Raw genomic sequence first — 18,817 nt, forward strand, 5'->3', positions numbered from 1 at the left:
GGGGGGGGGGGCTTTGAGGAGAGACACTGGGCACAAGTAGTGCCAGTTGGGGCCATGAGGCGGAGCATTCGCGGGGTGGGTGCCACTAGAACAGTTGGTCTCGAAGGATATGGCCACAAGGAGAGAGGGCACGAGTGGCACGCAAAGGAGAATACTTTTGTCTACCTACGTACTTGACCACGTTCATACGTAGGTAGGTAAGGTAACAGGAGCAAAATTCAGAGTGATAGAAAACAGGAGGAAATGCGTGCTTGATTTCGCTGACAACACATCGGTAGGAACGGTGCATTATAAGTCGGGATTTCGGCTGGGTCGTGCCTGGCCTGACTGGCAGGTGAGAATGGTGGAGGACTCGGATGGGGGAGGCGCCAGGCCTGAGCGCGCCGCCATCCGCTCTTTCCAGGTTCAGGTTCGCTCGCTCACTCGGGCAAGCTCAGGCTCAGACGTGCCTGCGTCTCTGCTCACTCCGTCCCTCTCTCTTTCTCTTGCTCGCCCGCTGCATTAAGTCAGGGCAAGGTCGCCTCTCTCTCTCTCGTTGCGTCGTGTTACATTGTCCTCTCATTGCTGCTTTTGTGAATCGTCCCATTCCACCTCCAGCATCAACAAAACAGAGCCCCAGGCCAACCCCCTCCCGTCCCGGCCGTCCCAGTTCCAGAAATCGTCGACCAAAGACCACCCAGAAGACCTTCCCTCCACTGCAGAGCACGACAAGGGCGAAGCTTTCTTGGCAAGGTTCCCTCATTCCTCTTGGCATATGCAACCCAAGCCAAGCCCGTGGTCAGCATCGCGTAGATCCGTGCCAGTACAGCAACACCAAATCGTTATTTCGTGAGAGTCAGCCGTCTTGTTTCGATTCGATCCGACGAATCCGACCTCGCAGTCACACACCCTGCCGTGCTCGACCATCGACGACGACCGCCCTCAGCGTCATCAACCGCTAGCGCTTGTTCGCCATTGCATCGCCCCTGGATGGTCGACATTGTGCGTCCTGTCGCCGCCTCCCCTCCCTCCTCCTTGACCTTCGCGCCCACCGAGCCCTTTGGCACCACGTCGAAATCGAACTCAAAAGCCACCTCAATTGAACCCCGTCGCTCCGACGCTGCATACATGGGCGCAAACCTAGATGCCAACGGCGCCGTCGACAAACAAACCTCGTCCCGCTCCTTCTTCTCCCGATTCTCCTTGCCCATTCGCACCCGCACGCGCCACGTTGCCGACTTCCACGTTCGCCCGAATGAGCCCCATCGTCAGTACAATGCGGGCGACAATGTCCGCGGCTCTGTCGTCCTGACCATTGTCAAACCTGTTCGCATCACCCACCTGACCGTGGCCCTGCACGGCTACGTGCGCGTCTTCAAAGGCCCCGCCATTGCCGAGCGCGAACTCGCCAGTCCCATCTTGACGTCTGGCCGCTCGTCGGCGCAATACCACGGCAACGGTTACGCGTCCTTGTTCCAGGATGAGCAGGTGCTTGCCGGCGAGGGGCGCCTGGAAGCCGCCAAGTACGAATTCCAGTTCGACCTGCAGTTTCCCGAGAAGGGTTTGCCCAGTAGCATCGATGTACGCCGTCCAATCGACCCTTGCTCGGAATATGCCGTGAGATGCTAACTACAAGCCACAGTTTGAGCGTGGTACCATCTCCTATATGATCACTGCGACCCTCACGCGACCGACAACAATCGCGCCTACGACGACTTGCGACCGAAAAATATCACTGGTGGAGAAGATCGACATCGGCCTCCTCCCCCGTCCGCGACCACGAACCATCTATCTTGAACCCATTTCCAAAAAGTCGAGAAGGAGGAAACAGCAGCAGACGGTTGTGGCACCGGCTAACACCAATGCAAATGGCCCAGCCGCACCAGTGGAACGACTACCTCCCACCAACGAGGCGACCGAGCATGCCTCGGACCACGAATCTCACGTGGAGCGTTCCACCATTTCAGAAGACACGCAGCAAGATGCGCAGGACAACCCGCGGAGCCCCTTGCACCAGCAACAAGATGGCCGGTCTGAGATAAGCGGCGACAGTGGTCTGACTTCCACCAGTGGCATGAGCGACCGTGGCACGGAACATCAGACGGCATCATCGCTCGCCGCCAATGCCAAGTTGCAGGCAGTCGACGAGAAGACAATCACAGCAACAGTCGAGCTGTTGCGCGGAGGCGCCGTTGCGGGTGATACAGCAACCGTCAAGGTTTCGGTCCAGCACATCAAGCGTCTCAAAAGCATGCATGGCGTCATTGTCACCATGTACCGCCAGGGCAGGATTGATACTGCTCCGCCAGCGTCCTTGTTTGCTGATATGGTGTCCAAAGACGATGCTCGGAAGCTGCAGAAAGAAGAATACTACCCCAGGTCGAGAACTGGTCTTGGAGGGTTGTCTCTGTCTTCCACAACCTCACAGAGTGTCTTCCGCAAAGACTTATCCCAAGCGGTGGCGCCTTTGATCATTGACCCTGCGACTATGGAGACAACCGTCATGGCATCTCTCAAGGTTCCGGAGGACGCATTTCCCACCATCAAGGGAGTACCTGGCGAGATGATCAGCTTCAAGTATCATATCGAGGTGCTGGTAGATCTGGGTGGCAGGCTAGCCAATCAACTCCAGAGCGGGGGCCAGTCTAGGGCAGTTGGGTTTCCTTCTTCCCAGCCCACTGAGGGTTACACAGCAAGAAGCGGCAATGTGATAGATACAGATCGACTGCGAAGAGAAAAGGGAGTGATATCCGTTGTTTTCGAACTGGTCATGGGGACCGTCGATAGCAGCAAAGAGCGAGGCAGGAGCAACACATTACGGACTTATCACGTACAAGAAGATGCGGTCAGCCAGGATGAGATCATCAGCCCGTGGTCAGAAGGGCATGCGGACGGCGACGATGGGTCCAGCTATTGGCAGCGGCCGACACCGACCAGGGGCACACGGCCGCCTGGGCCTCTGAGCCGGCAACATACGGCAGAGGTAGCACACATGGCGAGTCCTCTGGATCGAGGGGAAGCACCAGCATACGTGCCAGCGCCTGAAATCGAGGACGAGAGCGGTCTCACAGAAAAGGAGCGGGTGCGTCGACAAGAACAGAGGTTATTGCCGAGCCGGCCATCAGGCGCCGATGCAGGACCTTCTGGAGCCTCGGCGCCCGAAGCCAATATTTACGACGCCGACGACGGCCCACCCTCGGCACCACCATTACACGAGCCTTCCGGGACAGAAGCCAATCACGAGCATGACGCGCCGTCAGCGCCAACACTGGAGGACATTGCAGGACCGACATCTCATCCGACTGAGGACAAGCTCGAGGTGGAAAGGCAGCGGTTGATGAACGAGGCAAGCGCGCCACCAGAGTTCCCGGAGGACTACGAGGCCGGACCCAGCCACCGGCCATCAGCACCACCGGCGGATGCGGCGGACGCGATACCGTCGGCGCCGGTGTTGACGGACGAAGACGAATATGGCGGCCAGTACAGCTACCCTGCGGGACCGTCGTCGCCGAGGGACATCGGCTCGGGGTTGGAACAACTCCCGCGGTACGAGAGGTGAATCATGCTTGAGCGAGGCGTAGTGAAAGGAAGGATAAGAGCGCCTGGTCTGATATTTTGGATACCTATGTATGATACTGGTGTATCAGGTGCATCTGGCGGACGGGAAAGCGGCGCAGACCCGCGACTATGATGACGTGAGATATGATAGCGAATTGAACATGATTCCCCCGAGCCTGCCTACATATTCTACTCAGGGGACCTAAGGTTATTGGTGATGCGTCTACGGCCACAGAAGCACGCGCCCGTGCTGCGACGATCTGATTTGTCTTTCCAGCGAACCAATATGGTCGTCATCGACGTCACGAGTTGCTCGCCCAGCCTCGGCGCCACGACGCCGCAGCGAGACGATCGAAAGGAAGAGAAGTAGTCGATTGGCGCTACAGCGGCCGACCATGCACGGCAAAGACGGCGCACCAGGACGCGTGGTTGCACCCATTCGAGCGCAGGGATGCAGCGTGGTGGCGGCGGCGCCGACCAGGCTGAGGGGTGGGGTACACGGGCTGTACATCCTTCACAGCAATGGAAAGTCATCGGGGGGGGGCCCAGAGCGTGGACACCGAGACTCGTCCAGAGGGCGTTGGATCGTAGGTAGGTAACTACCTACTTACCTGGGCGGGTAAGGTAGGCACCTACGGGTCCTGGGAGGGAGCCTGTAGGGCAGCACCAGCGGAGGAGCCGACTGCGCGGGGGGCCTGTCAGGCTGTGTTCGTGGTGGGGTAGCTGGACCTCCTCGGGGGTACCGCGCTGGTACCGAGTCAGCTCAGACGGGCAGGTGTTTAGCAGAGAGGATTGCTGTTTGAGGGGGCCTTGGGAGGTGGCCTCCAGTGGCCAGTTCTGTGGATGGGTGTCTACCTCGGTGGGTTGCTCAGGTGGCCAGTGTGCTGGATCGCCTACTCGTCAGCCCAGCCTTTTTTTTTTGCCTACGTATTCCCGGGGCAGGACTCGAGCGACGGGGGTTCATCTACTAGCACCAACCCCATCCTCGCATTACCTCACCTCGCCTTCATCTTACCTACCTACCGTCATCTTCACCCCACCAAATCATATATATATTTATACAATCTTTCCCAACATCACACACATCGTTATACGCGTACTCTCGTATCACACACCAACGGCAAGGAGAAGCAACTGCGAACGAAAGTCAGGACCCAGAAGGAGAAGATGAGCAGCCAGGATTACTACAACCCCCAGCCCCAGGGCTATGGCCCGCCGCCGGGGGGATACCAGCAAGGCTACCCGCAACAGCCACAAGCAGTACGTCCGCGCCCCGCCATCACCGAGAGAGAGAGAGAGAGAGAGAGGAGGGGAGGAGAGATCCTTGCTCTCGGCGCAACAGCAGACTCGTGAATAGGATCAAGGCTGACATGGTTCCGACAAAGGCGTACGGCCCTCCCATGGGCGGGCCCCCTCCGCAGCAGCAGCAGGGCTACTACCCGCCCCAGCAGCCGCCGATGCAGTACCACCAGCAGCAACCGCCGCCGCCGCCGCAGGGCCGACCTCACGGAGGAGGAGGTGGCGGCGGCGGCGGCGGACAGAAGCAGAGGGGCTGCCTGGCGGCGTGTCTCGCTACGTTGTGCTGTTGCTGTCTTTGCGATGGCGCGTGTGAGGGTTGTGCCGAGTGGTGAGTGTTTCCCCCCCCCCCTCCCTCCTTCTTCTTCTTTCTCTCCCAAGCTTTCCTCCTTCCTGTGGTATAAATCCACGTTACGGCCGTTTTAGACGAGGCTTCGTTGCCGTATCGTCGAGTACGGGTCATTTCTTCGCGACCATGACGCTGACTGGAGTAGTTGCGATGGATGCGACGATATGTGTTGAGAGACTCCGGCGAGGGTTTGGGTGGGGAGTTGTACGATGAGAACCCGGGTACTGCTGCTGCTCCTTCTTGGCGGTTCGCGAGGGTTTCTTTTTTTCGGGTTCCTTGTGCATGAACTAGCTCTCCGGCTCGGAAATGGCGTTTGGCCGGGGAGTTCTTTTTCTCCCTCTTTCTTTCTTGAATATCTCATGCGATCGATTGCTATGGTTCATCCGATGTCCTCACATGTTCGAATCGTCTAGAAGAACATGACGTCTTTCCCATTTTCTCGGCATCACCTATCATGTCATCATAGTGGCGATGCAACGTAGAGCAAAAAATCTGACCATGATTGCCATGCGCAGGCTGCGTCCGCGGAAGAGGCTCAAAGCCTGAGAATTGGCTCCGTCGCAACCTCGCAGCAACACAGACACGACAAACAGTGTGGCAATATCATTGAGCGCAAGGCTAAGAGAACTAAACTTGCTGTCCGCACCATCAAGGCATGTCGCGCAACCCCCGTCCGGAAAAAAAAGAAGACTTTTGCCGTGCGCCCTTCCCTCCCACAATTTACTGGTCGAGCTCAACGTAGTTAGCAGGGAACAGGCCCTGCTTTCCGCGAAGGTGGCCGAACCACCAATCCTCATCGGGGAATTCGATATCGGTGATCTTGTCGTTCTCGCGGAAGCCGAGTTCTGTCATGTATTAGCGGGGATGATAACATCTTGAGAGTGCACTGCAAACGTACCGTTGTCCTCGGCGGCCTCGTAGTCGAATAGTGCCGTGGCGGTGCGGCCTGCTGCCTGCGGCTGCGGCTCCGGCTCGGCTTGCGCGGGCGCGGGGGGCGGGAGCGAGCGCGCGGCAGGCGCGGGAGCCGCAGCCGACGCCTGTTCGGGCTCGTCCTCGACGAGCTCGACGTAGTTGCTAGGGAAGAGGCCGCTCTCGCCCTTCGAGTTGGTGCCCATCCACCAGTCCTCGTCGACCATTTCAATGTTGGTGACGTATTGGCCCTCGCGGAGCTCAATCTCGTTGTCCTCGGCCTTCTCGTAGTCGTACTGAATCAGGGCACGCTGGCCTCCGGCTTGCGCTCCGGCGGGGGGCTGTGCGGCCGGAATGTTGGCCTCTCTGAGCTCCTGCTGCGCTACAGCGGCAGCGGCGCCGCGGCCGACGTCGGGCGCCTCCTCGGGCAGGTCCTGTTCCCTGGGGAGTTCCCTCTCGATCTCCTGCGTCGGGATGGGTCGGGGCGCACGGGCTTCCGCAGGCTCAATCTCGGGCTCTGGACCGCGGGCGACAGGAACTGCGACGCGGACAGGCGAGTGCTCGGGCTCATCATACGCCTGCTGGGGTTCGGCTGGGCGCTCAGCTGGACGGGGTGGCGCGGGGGGCTCGTCATCCTCCTCCTCGTCGGTAGGAGGGGGTGGGCGCGAAGGCAGACCAGGCAGGGCGAACCCGCCCGTCGGCCGTGAGTCGCTAGGGGGAGGGGGAGGCGGCGATGCTTCGCGAGGCTCCTCTTCCTCAGGCTCATCGCGAGAGAAGGAGGGGACTGGTGGAGGCGGCGCACCGAAGCCGATAGGAGCCGTGTCCTTGAAACGGTCCTTCAACGCACCGACGCCACCAGCAGGGGACTCGGGCTGCTCGACGCTGCGATCCTTTGGCTGCTCTGGCTCGCCCGTGTTCTCTTGGCTAATCTTGCCAGCGATACCCCTGCCGTACTCGCCAGTCTGGACGGCACCCCAGCTCTTGCCGGAATATCCGCTCTTCCACTCTCCGCTCTTTTGCACACCGAGAGGGGCTGCGGCTGCGCCGCTGTTCTGGGCCGCAAGGGGGGCCGCAGCAGGAGCACCTCCTCCTTCCCTAGCCTTCTTCTCAGCCCACAGCTGGGCCGGTGTCTTGCCGCCCTGGTCCGCAAAGGTACGGCTCGCAGCACCAACAGGGGCTGCCGTGGGAGTCGCAGCCGTGGGACCAAGCAAACCCAGACCGCCGGGTGTCGGGGCCTTGGTGCCACCAAAAGAAGCCGCGCCGCCAAACTTGTTGGCAACCTTGGGCTTGGGTAGCGACGTCAGCCTTTCAGGCTGAGAAGATTGACTGAAGGCGGCGCTGCGCTCAGCCAGCGACTTGGGCTGGTTGTCTTGCTCGTCATCGGCGGCGGCAGGTCGTGCGGCGGGCTCGGGCTCGGAAGGCTTCTGCTGAGCCTTGGCGCGGATGGCTGCAATGTCGACCTTGCCGATGGGCTCATATGCGCCCTTGACAGTCGTGGGCCGGTCGTCAACTTTATTTTTGGCTGCGGCGCGAATGGCAGCAATATCGACCTTGCCGATGGGTTGGTATCCGCCCCTGACGACGTCCCCATCGTCTTCTTGCTTGGAGGAAGCCTTGAAACGTGAGGGTTCCTGGCGCTGGTTGGTGAGCTCGGCCATGTTCACCTTGGTAGGCTTGTAAGCCGAGTCGACCTTCTCGAGCTGAGAGCGGGACACCTGGGGGGCGTCCTCGCCCCAGCCATCCTCGTCGACGTTGCCGCCTCGTCTGTTCCGGGCTGCGACTAGGGGGTTGGAAGCGGAAGAGGCTGTGGGGTTGAAGACGGGCTTGGATGCGACAGGTGGAGGTGCGGGGGAAGCAGTCGACGAGGCGCCTGCCGAGTACTTGGCACCAGAGGCATCAGCAATCTTCTTGACAATCGACTCAGGCTCGAGGTCGCTGTCTGAGCGGGCGGTTATCTGGACGTGGTAGCCGTGGAGGATCTTGGACACGGCAGCAGTGTGGGTGGTGAAGTAGCCCTTTGTCCTCTCGGGCACACCACCACCGCACCAGGCGATGAGGGCATACTTGGGGAGGCCGCTGTTGGGATCCTTGACCTTGACGAATGCGAATTGGATACGACCCTCGCTGAAGTCCTCAATAAGCTCGGCAAGCTCGCCGTCTAGGAAGGACGCGGTTAGCGGCTGCGTGCCATTCTATGTAGCCTTGTGTAGAGTTGGCGGGGAGCTACGTACCTCCAGTGCTCTGGACCTTGAGGATACTCTCCTTCGAGCCAGAATCTTGGAAGGCGTTGGCAAGAGGGGCCTGAACGGAGAACAACGCCCATTGAGCATATGTCGGAGAGCTCGAGCTTGGCGCAGGGCCGTTGATAACGCCCTGGTAGCTGCTCTTGATCGACTGCCCGTTGGAGGACAGATTGAGTGACGCCATAGCGATTGATGGCTACGCCGTCGTTGTGTCGTCGGTCGCAGGTCGAACGGGGTAGGGGAGAGGGAGGAGTTGGCAATGTTCGTCGAAAACAGCTATCGGGGGTTGCTGTTTCGCGAAAGGAAGCTGACGTGTGTATGGACAAGGTGAGGGTATGGTGAGGTAAGGTTAGGTTGCAAACAGCTGCGACCAACAACTTGGAATAGTGGACGGAGCGACCGGAGAGGCTGTGCACCAGGATTGGGGACAGGCAGCTAGGTAGGCAACTGGGGGGGGGGGGCCTCCGCAGGTGGGAATGGGTGACAGGGCGACGAGGCACCGGTCCGTCGGGTTACGCAGTCCTGCGGTGCCAAGGCTCCGCAGAGCGGGGCATGACGAGCCATCTCAGCGAGCTTCACCATGCGTTGAGGGGCGGACAGCTCGGTGAGCGGCAGCTCCAGACATGTACAAAAATGCAAAGACCCCGGTTGCCGCATGTGGATTGCACCATATGACGCAACCGACGGGCACTGGGAGACATGGTCTGACTTTGATGTATCAAAACGGCAATTGAGACGCAAATATCCGATTCACCAGGCCTTATCCGAAACTCCCTCAGCTAGCCTGCCCCGCGATCGGTCCACGGGGGCGGGCAACAATTACCATGACACAGGCCGGCTACCAACAACTTCGCGCACTTTACTAATCTTTATCCAAATCGCAAACCCGCCCCGGCTCGTCCTGTGACTGTGAGGCTCGCCATTTCTTATCAGATCGGCTTTCTCGACCACTCCAACTTTCGTGCGCCGTCGACAATTTGTCCTCTGCTGAACATACCAAGGGTGGAACAAACAAAAAAAACACAGAGCTTATCGCGGGACTGACAAACTTCACGTCCATCGCAGCCACCCACCGGAACCCCGCGTCGACCGCACACGCACGCCATCATGTCGACCATCACCGAGATCACGAGCGTGCCCGACTGGGAGAAGCATCTCGCCTCCCTCGCACCGACCACCCTCCTCATCATTTCCTTCCACGCGCCCTGGGCCGCGCCCTGCGCCCAGATGGCCACCGTTCTGTCGACCCTCGCTGCAGACTACCCTGTCACGAGCCCACCACAGACCTCCTGGGTCTCCATAAATGCAGAGGAGCTCAGCGACCTTAGCGAAACTTACGACGTCACCGCCGTGCCCTTCCTCGTCCTCATCCGCAACGGTCAGGTCGTTGAGACGGTCAGCGGCAGCAGCGCCGTTAAGGTGCGCACGGCCATCGAGACACACGCGAAGAACACGGGTGCCGCCGCCGGCGCCCCGGCCACAGTCAACGGCAACGAGGGCGTCGCCGCCGATGGTGACGCCGCCGCCAAGCCCGACGAGCCCGTCGACCCGGAGAAGGCCAAGGAGGAGCTGTTCAAGCGACTGGCGGACCTCGTCAAGGCGGCGCCCGTCATGCTCTTCATGAAGGGTACCCCCAATTCGCCGCAGTGTGGCTTCTCGAGGCAGCTTGTGGCCATTTTGCGCGAGAACTTTGTCAAGTTTGGCTTCTTCAACATCCTGGCGGACGACGAGGTGCGGCAGGGTCTCAAGGAGTACGCCGACTGGCCTACTTTCCCCCAGCTTTGGGTTGATGGCGAGCTCGTGGGTGGACTAGATATCGTGAGTTCTCGTCTTGCTGGACATTGCGCCACGTGCCCTCTAGTAGCTGACAGAAAGCCAGGTCAAGGAGGAGCTCGAGAACGATGCCGACTTTTTTGCAGCGTACAGCGTCAAGACGGAGGGAGAGGCAACGGCATAGGAAGGTTCAACAATACGGGATATCATGATTTCTTTTCACGTTCAAGAATACATTTCAAGCCATTGAGGGGACCTGTTCCACGCCGTGAGTAATGATGACCTGCGTATCAACCGAAAACGCTTGTGGGAAGATGAATTGGCAGCTCCCGACTTGGGCTTGCTTCCAACTCGGACAGATTCTATCACGGTAAACCTGTCTTACCAGATCTCGAGGCTGTCTGGGCTATGTTCGTATTTGATACGGCGCATGTTTTCCTATTCTTGCCGCCCTGTGATACTTCCACCACCGCCTGCCAGCCTGGTTACAAGCAGCAGTCTCAAGCGATGCCAGCCCCTCTGATATGAGATGGGCGGTCGAGCTGAACTTTGCCATAAGACACGGACAGGCCCGGATGCTATGGCCCTCAAGTGATTCGGGAATCTTTCTTGTCTCTCTCAGCCCAGGTTGCTGCAACGCCGTGCTTGGGGCATGCACGGCACTACAGATTTTGTATATCAAGAGGCAGGTTGAAGGTTGATGGAGGAAACACGGTTACGGGTCCTCAGTAACCTGTCAGTGGCAGTCAGGCGTTGCAGAAAAATCATCGTCGTGTGTCGATTCGCGCAATGCATCGTCCTAGAACCGCTGGCTCGAAAGAGCTCCTCCGCACTTGCTTGTCGTATGCTGCAAGTTGCTATCAACGGTGGAACTGTGGAATTGTCAGTGCCAAAACAGGTCGCGCTACTCGACTGGAAACTGCGTCCTGCGTGAACAGAGAAAATCGAAGGGCATAAGCAACAACATGCTCTCCATCCTGGCGGGACTCGGTACTGGCGGTGGCAGATTGCAATCGTGGACGGTAAAAAAGCGCCGTTCTGGGGGTGTCGAAGAGAGCATTTCTGTCCCGGCATCAAGCTCTCACTGTGCCTCGGATTTTTGTGAGTCACCGGCGAGTGTTTAAAAGTAGCGCTTCGAGCTCCTGACAGCGTTGGCATGACGCTTTGTTCGCGATGTGCTACAAGGAAGCTCTTAAGTCCAGTCTGAAGGGGTCTGGCTGGTGAGAGATGCTCGAGAATGTGCCGGAGTTAAGTGTTAAATCCGGTGTAACCCTCCAAGATTGCCGATCAGAGGCGCAGTGCAGGGAAGGTGACCCGACTCTAAAGCTGCCCTAACGGAACAAGCCTTCACATGGAACCAAGCCGAGCGGGCATTGCCCAAGCCTCGTCGCGTTGTTGCGTCGTCAGTGTGAAGGGGGGCCTACCGTTTTAGGGATGAAGCATGGGATGTGTGAGGGGAAATGACAGACAGGTAGGTGGGTGCCCAGGTAGCGGCTGCAATTGGGGTAGCATCCTTCTAGGCAACTACTGCCCTACGCGGCGTCGACGACGACGATGCTGGTGGCGCCTGTCCCTCGCTGACAGCGTGCATCTGGGGATGAGGTACCTGTAGCTAGGGCACCTAACCAGGTACCTTGCCTGGTAAACTAGGTACCTAACTAGGTAGGTAGGTATGGTCGCCTGGTGTAGAGACCCTGGACTATTGAGCCAAGGTACTTCTTCCTGCTGCATCAACACTAAGCGCGATGCTGGTAGTGCCTTCCTCGTGCCTCAACCCTGCGCAAAATGGCTTGATGTACGTACCTGCTTTCTCTCTCGTCGTTTCTCCCCGAGCCTAAAGGGACTTTCGTCTTTCAATCCTAGGCCAACCCAAGCACTGCTTGCCTATCCCTGATATTTTCTTCCGCGCCATCGCTCTTGATTGCCCCATTTGTCACGTCTCCTTTCCATAAACACAATCATCATCTTCAAAACCATCACCCCGCACGACTCAGAGAACTGGCCCCTGCTCCGTATCGTCGCCTATCAGATCGCTGATTCGCTTCCTGAATTTGAGTAAGTACTTCTTTGGTAGATTTCGTGGGAGCTTACTGATGTAAGTCCAATTGCCCTCGCGTGGCCCCAATCGCATCTTACATCCAGGCGCTCTGCCGGCCACATAGCCTGTGTACACACAGTCATTGACTCTGATCTTATTTAGCAGTCGTAAGACCACAATCTGACCCGGGCCCCTCCTGTTCTTGTTGAAGCACCCAACAGCGAGGCTGTCAGATCAGTCCTGACAGCGACACCGCCGCAAGCAGCGAGCGCATCTCCACCGAGTTTCGTGATCACCCAAAACTTCAAGGCTGCAGCATCGGCAGATAAAGGTCTGCGGCAATCTTGGCGATTCATCAAGTCGCACAGGCTGTCGGACTGCGCCCTTCTCTCGAGTCTCCATCTCGAGACGCGCACAGTTGGCGGCCACACTCAAGTTTTCGCCTGTCAGCAGAGCATCTTGCGGTCAATCTCACCCGCACCCCCAGTCTGCCACGGGATCATTGCATTGGCACCCAACAAACTGTTTCCCCATTGATCCCATCCACCTCATCTTGTCAGCATGAGTCCCACACCGCCAGGGACATCCTCCTCGGGTCGCTCCCCTGAGGAGCAGTTCCGTGTCGTGCGCAAGAGGAACCGAATCCCACTGAGTTGTTACCCGTGCAGGACACGAAAGTAAGCATCATTGTCTCTACTCACTGGCGAATACAATGCTAATATGTGAATGAACAGACTGTAAGAAGATCAATGCCACTCAGCATGCTCAGATGCTCAGACTAATTGTTCAATGACAGAAAATGCGACAGAAGCCACCCATGTAGCAATTGCGTCAAACGAGAGGGCGAGGATGTGTCGACATGCTCGTACGCCACTCCGTCGGCACGCAAGAAGAGTTCTACCGCTAGCGCGTCAACCCCCGATGATATGCAGAATCGTATCGATAGATTGGAAGGACTGGTGTTGTCCTTGATGCACAACGGCAGCAGCGTCGAGGTTACCGCTTCGGGTGCTGCTCCAGGCGCTTCGTCCTCTTCCAGCCGAGCCAACACAACGCCCGGGGAAACCGACCCATCACCATCTGCCCTGGCGAAGCAGCAGACAGAAACAAGTATGGATGATGCGGAGGACGACGACAGCGATATCGATGATGGCCTAGCTACGTCGCTTGGTGTTCTCAAGGTCGATAGTGACAAGGGAAAGTCCATGTACATCGGACAAGAACATTGGCATCTCATCTTGGCCGACATTTCTGAGGTCAAGACGTACTTCAACAATCATAAAAAGGAACTTGAAAAGGGCTACGAGACCGTCAGAAATTCCAAACCAGCAAGCGCATCTGACGGTCCAACCCTTCTCTTTGGACAGTCGCGAGCCTCCCCAGAGCAGATTCGGGCCGGATTACCATCGAAGACAAGTATCCTTACACTATGCGGAAGATACTTTAACTCACTGGACAATACGTTGACAGTAGTCCACGTGCCAGCCTTCCAACAGCAACTTCGATCACATTTCCAAAATCCAAACGAAACCCCTCTGATGTGGCTGGGCTGTTTGTATGCAGTTCTCAGTCTTGCGCTGCACAGTTACAGCAAAGCTGGCGACGAACCACCTGAGTGGAAAGGCAGGGCGCTCGATATGGCTGCCGAGTACCGTTCGCGGACAGTACAATGTCTTCTTGAGGTCGATTACACGAAGCCGGTCGAATACACGCTGGAAACCATGCTGCTCTATCTTAATGGAGAATATTCAGCCCGATTCGATGCTGATATGGCACTCTGGCTTATCAGTTCACTCACAACGAGAGTTGCATTTCGATTAGGCTATCATAGGGATCCCAAGTGGTTTCCCTCGTTGACACCCTATCAAGCTGTACGTATAACCTCATGCTCTTCTGTGCAGGTGCGCTGACAGATGACAACAGGAAATGCGACGGCGCGTTTGGGCAACAGTCAGGATGAGCGATATTTTCATGTCACAACACGTGGCCCTGCCAGCAATGATACACGACCAAGATTGCGACACGGAGTTGCCCAGCAATGTTTTCGACGAAGATTTCGGCCCCGAGACGGAAGTCATGCCACCACCGCGCCCCCCAACGGAGCCCACGCCGATCGCTTACGCTCTCGCAAAAGGCAGGCTGGGTCTTGAGCTAGGCAACATCATACAAGTCACGGGGAGGGTCGGCAGACAGGTGCATTATGAGGAAATTCTCCGGTTCGACGCCAGGCTTCAGGGGATCATGGAGGAGTTGCCCCCACATCTCAAGATGACGCCGTTGGAAGGATCGCAAGATCCTGTAAGCCTGCTGATGGCAAGATTCAGCATCGACATCTTGTACCAGAAGATCCTGTGTGTTTTACATCGCAAGTACCTGACGCGGGCGAGAACAAACTCACGATATGCACACTCTAGGCGCACTGCGATAGAGGCCTCGTTGGTGACGCTGCAACACTTGGCCACCCTTCATCGGGAAACTCAGCCGAATGGAAGGCTGAGATCGGTCAAGTGGTACATCAGCTCCACGGCAACAAAGGACTTCCTGCTGCCTGCCATGATGGTAGTTATGGACCTGCATGTTGACAAGAGGGAGACTGGAAAGCGGCGCGAGTCAGATGGAGATTTCTTCTGGACGCCAGAGCAACGCATGAACATGATCGGCAACCTTGAACTGACAAGAGACGTCTGGAAGGGACTCGCAGACACATCAATAGAGGCATTCAAGGCCTCCAAAGTTCTCGAGATCATGCTGGAGAAGATTAGGTCTCCTGAGCCGTCAGAACCTATCCCTGAGAGCACAGGTCCGTTCGCGGAGGCAGATACGTCTCAGGACATGCACCCCGAGCACTCGGCAGCCGTCACGCTGGGTATGCTTTCCGGCGGCATGACGCCCAACACAGCAGCGGTACTTGCAAGCATGCAGCAAGCCGATAGTCAGACCACCTTTGGCGACGTGGACTTTGGCATGTCGGGTGGCACGGGGATGACGCCCAATTTCCCGCAAGATATTGACATGAATGTGCCGCAGTCCCCGTTTTCCATGTTTGGCAACCTGGAGGCAGGCGGGGACCTGATGGCTAACTTTGACTGGGTAGGTTCACTCATGTTTTGTTTAGGGTGAGTGAGTAGTGACTGACAGCTATGCAGAACGCTTTCGAAAGTTACACGCAAAGCGCGAATTGGGGTACTGAGAACGGCTTTGGCTTTCTAGCGCCTCAGCCACCAGACCAGGCGCCAAACAGCCAAGCACAGCAACCCAACAACGGTAACAAGGGATACACATATCCCAATCCCAATGCATCTGGTTTGTAGAGCCAGGTTGATGTACATTACGAATCGATGATGATTCCTTCAGGGGAGAAAACATGGAAACGAAGGCAATAGGCGGTCTATATCCAACGGAAGGCAATCACGACTTTTAGGACATTTTGGTTAGAGATTAGGGAGGCTTCTTGAACTCGACAAATCTCAATCTATTCCTCTCTTACTCCACCACCAGCCCGTTGATTTTGATTTAGGACATGTGACTTGCAGAAACAAGTGAGCGAAATAGACGAGGACTGCGGATGAGGCAGACCTCTGGGGGCGAACCCCGCCTCGGGCGAGCCATCGCATTGCCGGCCACTCATCCATGGTTGGCATCGCGGGGGTAGCTGCATGATAGATTGCCGCGCGAGGACTCACGTCATAGTCCCCCGCGTTTCTGCCCCATGGTTGTCCCATGTCCTTCACCGAGAGGCCTCGAAAGCCGCCTTGGTGGGATGTCGAGTCAGCTTTTGATCGTGAATAGGTGATTAGTGGAGCCTTGGCTGTCGGAGCAGAGAAAGCCGAAAGAAATCGAGAATGTCTACGGGGGTGCTGTGAAGATTTCGGGAAGAACCTAATCGGTACATACTGAGGCGGACAGCCTTAGTTGATGAGCAGGGCTTCTATAACTGGCCGTTGGACACGGCAGGCTGATGGAAACGGAGCTGCGTTAGATCGATAATCCAGCTAGTCCTGCCGATATTTCAAGACCTTGAGTGGATTCTATTTCATTCAAAATTGTTCATCACGGAGCAGGGCACATGGAACCAGGGACTGCCAATAACGAACTCGGACTGGGTGTGGCGGGCTGGTTCAGACTGTAACACGAAACACCCTGCTTCTCGTCAACGAGCTAACCCTCGCCAACAGATCCGATACATAGCTTTTAGATCGAGCATGTCTCTAGAATCCGGGCCTTTGTGGTCAGTATCGGTCATCATTACTGTGACTGGAGTCAAACGTGTTTGGGCTCCAGACAGCTTACCTGCGGACCCTGAGCCTCCGTTGCCCGACACCACCGAGCAATCACACGTGCTCGGGCATGTCTTGGCCACTATGAGCTTCCTTTTCTGGGCCTCATGAAGACTGACGTTAAAGTGCCCTGCCGGGGTGCGAACCTGATCTGCTGGTCGTCAATGCCTTTGCACATGTCACGATTGGTGGGATAGGGGTTGGAAGCATGATGACACCCAGAACCAAGGTTGACCCCGCGATGTACCGAGATCATATTGCGTAGCTGAATCCTTGGCTCTGGAGCTTGGTTTGATGAGGTGTGTGTGCCAGAGAGGTTCGCGAGCTCCCTAGTGAGCATCACGCCTCAGTATGGGACGCATGAGTATAAATTCGACGTTCGCCACTGTCTTTTGTCGATCTCAGAACACGGAAGGAAAACACGAAAACATCATCATCTATCTCAAGATGCCTTCTTTCAAGTCCTCCATTCTGGCCGCGGCCGTCACCTCCCTGGTAAGCGTGTCAGCGCACTACAACTTTGAGTCCCTCATTGTCAACGGCGAGGTCACAGGTCCGTACCAGTACGTGCGCTCGACGACCAATTCAAACAGCCCCGTCGAGAATGTAGCCTCGGCCTCCATGACATGCAATCAGGGCGGGAACAACGCCGACATTCGCGCCCGAACCGCCACGCGCACCGTCCAGGCTGGCGACGAGCTCGGCTTCGCCGTCAACGCCGACCTCGGCCACCCGGGGCCCCTCTCGGTGTACCTCTCCAAAGCCCCCGGTGCGGCGAAGGACTACGTCGGCGACGGCGACTGGTCCAAGATTTACGCCCTGACAACGCGCCGCTTCGACCCCAACACGGGCGTCGACTGGGCGCCCTTTCCCGCGAGCATCGGCATCAAGAACTTTACCTTTACGCTGCCCGCGCAGACGCCGCCGGGCGAGTACCTCCTGCGCGCCGAGCACGTCGGTCTGCACGCCGCGCAGAACGTCGGCGGCGCCCAGTTCTACATTGGCTGCGCGCAGATCAAGGTCGAGGGATCCGGCACGGGCACCCCTGGCCCCACGGTCAAGATCCCCGGCGTGTACACGGGCCAGGAGCCCGGGCTCAAGATCAACCTGTACTGGCCGCCTGTCACTAGCTACACGGCGCCGGGCCCGGTGACGTGGCCGAACAGGTGTGAGGACCACACGGCGAACCTGAATGGGCGGGCGAGCGATGGTGACTGTACCCCGCTGCAGTAGATCCTAGGGCAGGTCAAAGAGGGAGGCTGTTTGCTTTTTGATGCGCATGGCCTGATTTGATGTAAATAGCCAGCCTCATCTTATTCCCAGTTCCACGAGTCAATGAATGGATAAATGAGTACGATAATTGCAGCTCTCTGTAAGGTGTGATTAGGTGACTTGTAAGTGGCGTGGAAGAAGTAGGTGATGAGATCTTGTCCTGCTTATGAGCTGAACAATTTCGTCAACACGGACTGTCATGATTGACTAGCATGACAGATATCCAATGCTTGATCGGGTCTGTCGGCCAAAATACTTTTGTTTGAATATCATGAGCGATACCAGGGTAGGTATTCTGATCAAGGTGAAATCGCTCATAGACTCGTCATTATGCTCAACAGCCTCGTAATCAAACAAAAGGATACGTAACAGCATGATTGAAACACCTATTACGAACTTTGAATATAGTCAGAAGAGTCATGTATGTTTTCCTTCTTTTCATACACTTCCGTATTGCCATATTTGCATAAAGGTCTCACGGCGAATAAGTATTGCCAATATTCTGATTGCAACAACAATCATCTCGCCTCACTTAGAAATCAGGGGGGCTATCCGGCTAGAGAGAGCATGAATCACCTGTAGTCGATGGCCCAGATTGTACCCGGATGACTCGCCTTCCACCATTCAGCCCCATCCGCCCGAGATACCCTGACGGAGTGGGCATGCCCTTGAGCAGAGACTCTACTTGATAGTAAACCATCATCCGTACCTCCAACAGCAAAGCCACGTAGCTCGGCGGTAGAGCGCCCAGGTTTCTTCCTCCTAGAACCCTTTCCGCTCTCGTAGACCTCAAGGCCATAAATGGTCATCTTCTTCCCTGGGAGGTCGGTGGTTCGATTCCACCCGTGGCTGAGCATCTTTTTTTCAAAGCAGCATATCTCCTTTAAATCAACACCCGGTTCATAGTCAATGAAAACAGAACGGGTTTTACGCGGACAGAGCAGATATTGTCATTGATATGCCACCGTGCCCCAGGCCCCACGTCAGACATGCTAAGACGAAGAAGAAGAAGAAGAAGACGAAGAAGAAGACGAAGAAGAAGACGAAGAAGAAGACGAAGAAGAAGAAGAAGAAGAAGAAGAAGAAGAAGAAGAAGAAGGTAAAGGTTGGACGAAAAAAGAAG

General features: G+C 56.8%; 6 protein-coding genes and 1 non-coding gene across 7 annotated transcripts; 6 read left to right on the forward strand and 1 right to left on the reverse strand.

Annotated features, from left to right (window-relative positions):
- Positions 1 to 969: 969 nt before the first annotated feature.
- On the forward strand, positions 970 to 3,538 carry RIM8 (ph-response sensor protein; the record flags this gene model as incomplete). Its single annotated transcript, XM_028636428.1, has 2 exons — positions 970 to 1,560; positions 1,622 to 3,538. 2 exons carry the CDS (start codon positions 970 to 972, stop codon positions 3,536 to 3,538), a joined length of 2,508 nt encoding a protein of 835 aa, XP_028491372.1.
- A 1,166-nt stretch (positions 3,539 to 4,704) lies between these two features.
- D7B24_002215 (uncharacterized protein) lies at positions 4,705 to 5,168 on the forward strand (the record flags this gene model as incomplete). The annotated part of the gene is made up of 2 exons (XM_028636429.1): positions 4,705 to 4,797; positions 4,923 to 5,168. 2 exons carry the CDS (start codon positions 4,705 to 4,707, stop codon positions 5,166 to 5,168), a joined length of 339 nt encoding a protein of 112 aa, XP_028491373.1.
- Positions 5,169 to 5,902: 734 nt separating this feature from the next.
- D7B24_002216 (uncharacterized protein) lies at positions 5,903 to 8,518 on the reverse strand (the record flags this gene model as incomplete). The annotated part of the gene is made up of 3 exons (XM_028636430.1): positions 5,903 to 6,027; positions 6,081 to 8,249; positions 8,323 to 8,518. The coding sequence occupies 3 exons, from the start codon at positions 8,516 to 8,518 to the stop codon at positions 5,903 to 5,905; spliced, it is 2,490 nt and encodes an 829-aa protein (XP_028491374.1).
- Positions 8,519 to 9,441: 923 nt separating this feature from the next.
- On the forward strand, positions 9,442 to 10,291 carry GRX4 (monothiol glutaredoxin grx4; the record flags this gene model as incomplete). Its single annotated transcript, XM_028636431.1, has 2 exons — positions 9,442 to 10,152; positions 10,214 to 10,291. The coding sequence occupies 2 exons, from the start codon at positions 9,442 to 9,444 to the stop codon at positions 10,289 to 10,291; spliced, it is 789 nt and encodes a 262-aa protein (XP_028491375.1).
- A 2,415-nt stretch (positions 10,292 to 12,706) lies between these two features.
- D7B24_002218 (uncharacterized protein) lies at positions 12,707 to 15,456 on the forward strand (the record flags this gene model as incomplete). The annotated part of the gene is made up of 5 exons (XM_028636432.1): positions 12,707 to 12,822; positions 12,942 to 14,016; positions 14,069 to 14,496; positions 14,560 to 15,235; positions 15,292 to 15,456. 5 exons carry the CDS (start codon positions 12,707 to 12,709, stop codon positions 15,454 to 15,456), a joined length of 2,460 nt encoding a protein of 819 aa, XP_028491376.1.
- Positions 15,457 to 16,773: 1,317 nt separating this feature from the next.
- Positions 16,774 to 17,655, forward strand: D7B24_002219 (uncharacterized protein; the record flags this gene model as incomplete). The annotated part of the gene is made up of 1 exon (XM_028636433.1): positions 16,774 to 17,655. The coding sequence occupies one exon, from the start codon at positions 16,774 to 16,776 to the stop codon at positions 17,653 to 17,655; it is 882 nt and encodes a 293-aa protein (XP_028491377.1).
- A 760-nt stretch (positions 17,656 to 18,415) lies between these two features.
- D7B24_002220 lies at positions 18,416 to 18,546 on the forward strand. Its single transcript has one exon. It is a non-coding gene; the product is annotated as a tRNA-Glu (tRNA).
- Positions 18,547 to 18,817: the final 271 nt, after the last annotated feature.

The sequence above is a fragment of the Verticillium nonalfalfae genome, assembly GCF_003724135.2.
Source record: "Verticillium nonalfalfae strain VnAa140/NRRL 66861 chromosome Unknown scaffold_150, whole genome shotgun sequence".
Classification (NCBI taxonomy): Eukaryota; Fungi; Ascomycota; class Sordariomycetes; order Glomerellales; family Plectosphaerellaceae; genus Verticillium; species Verticillium nonalfalfae.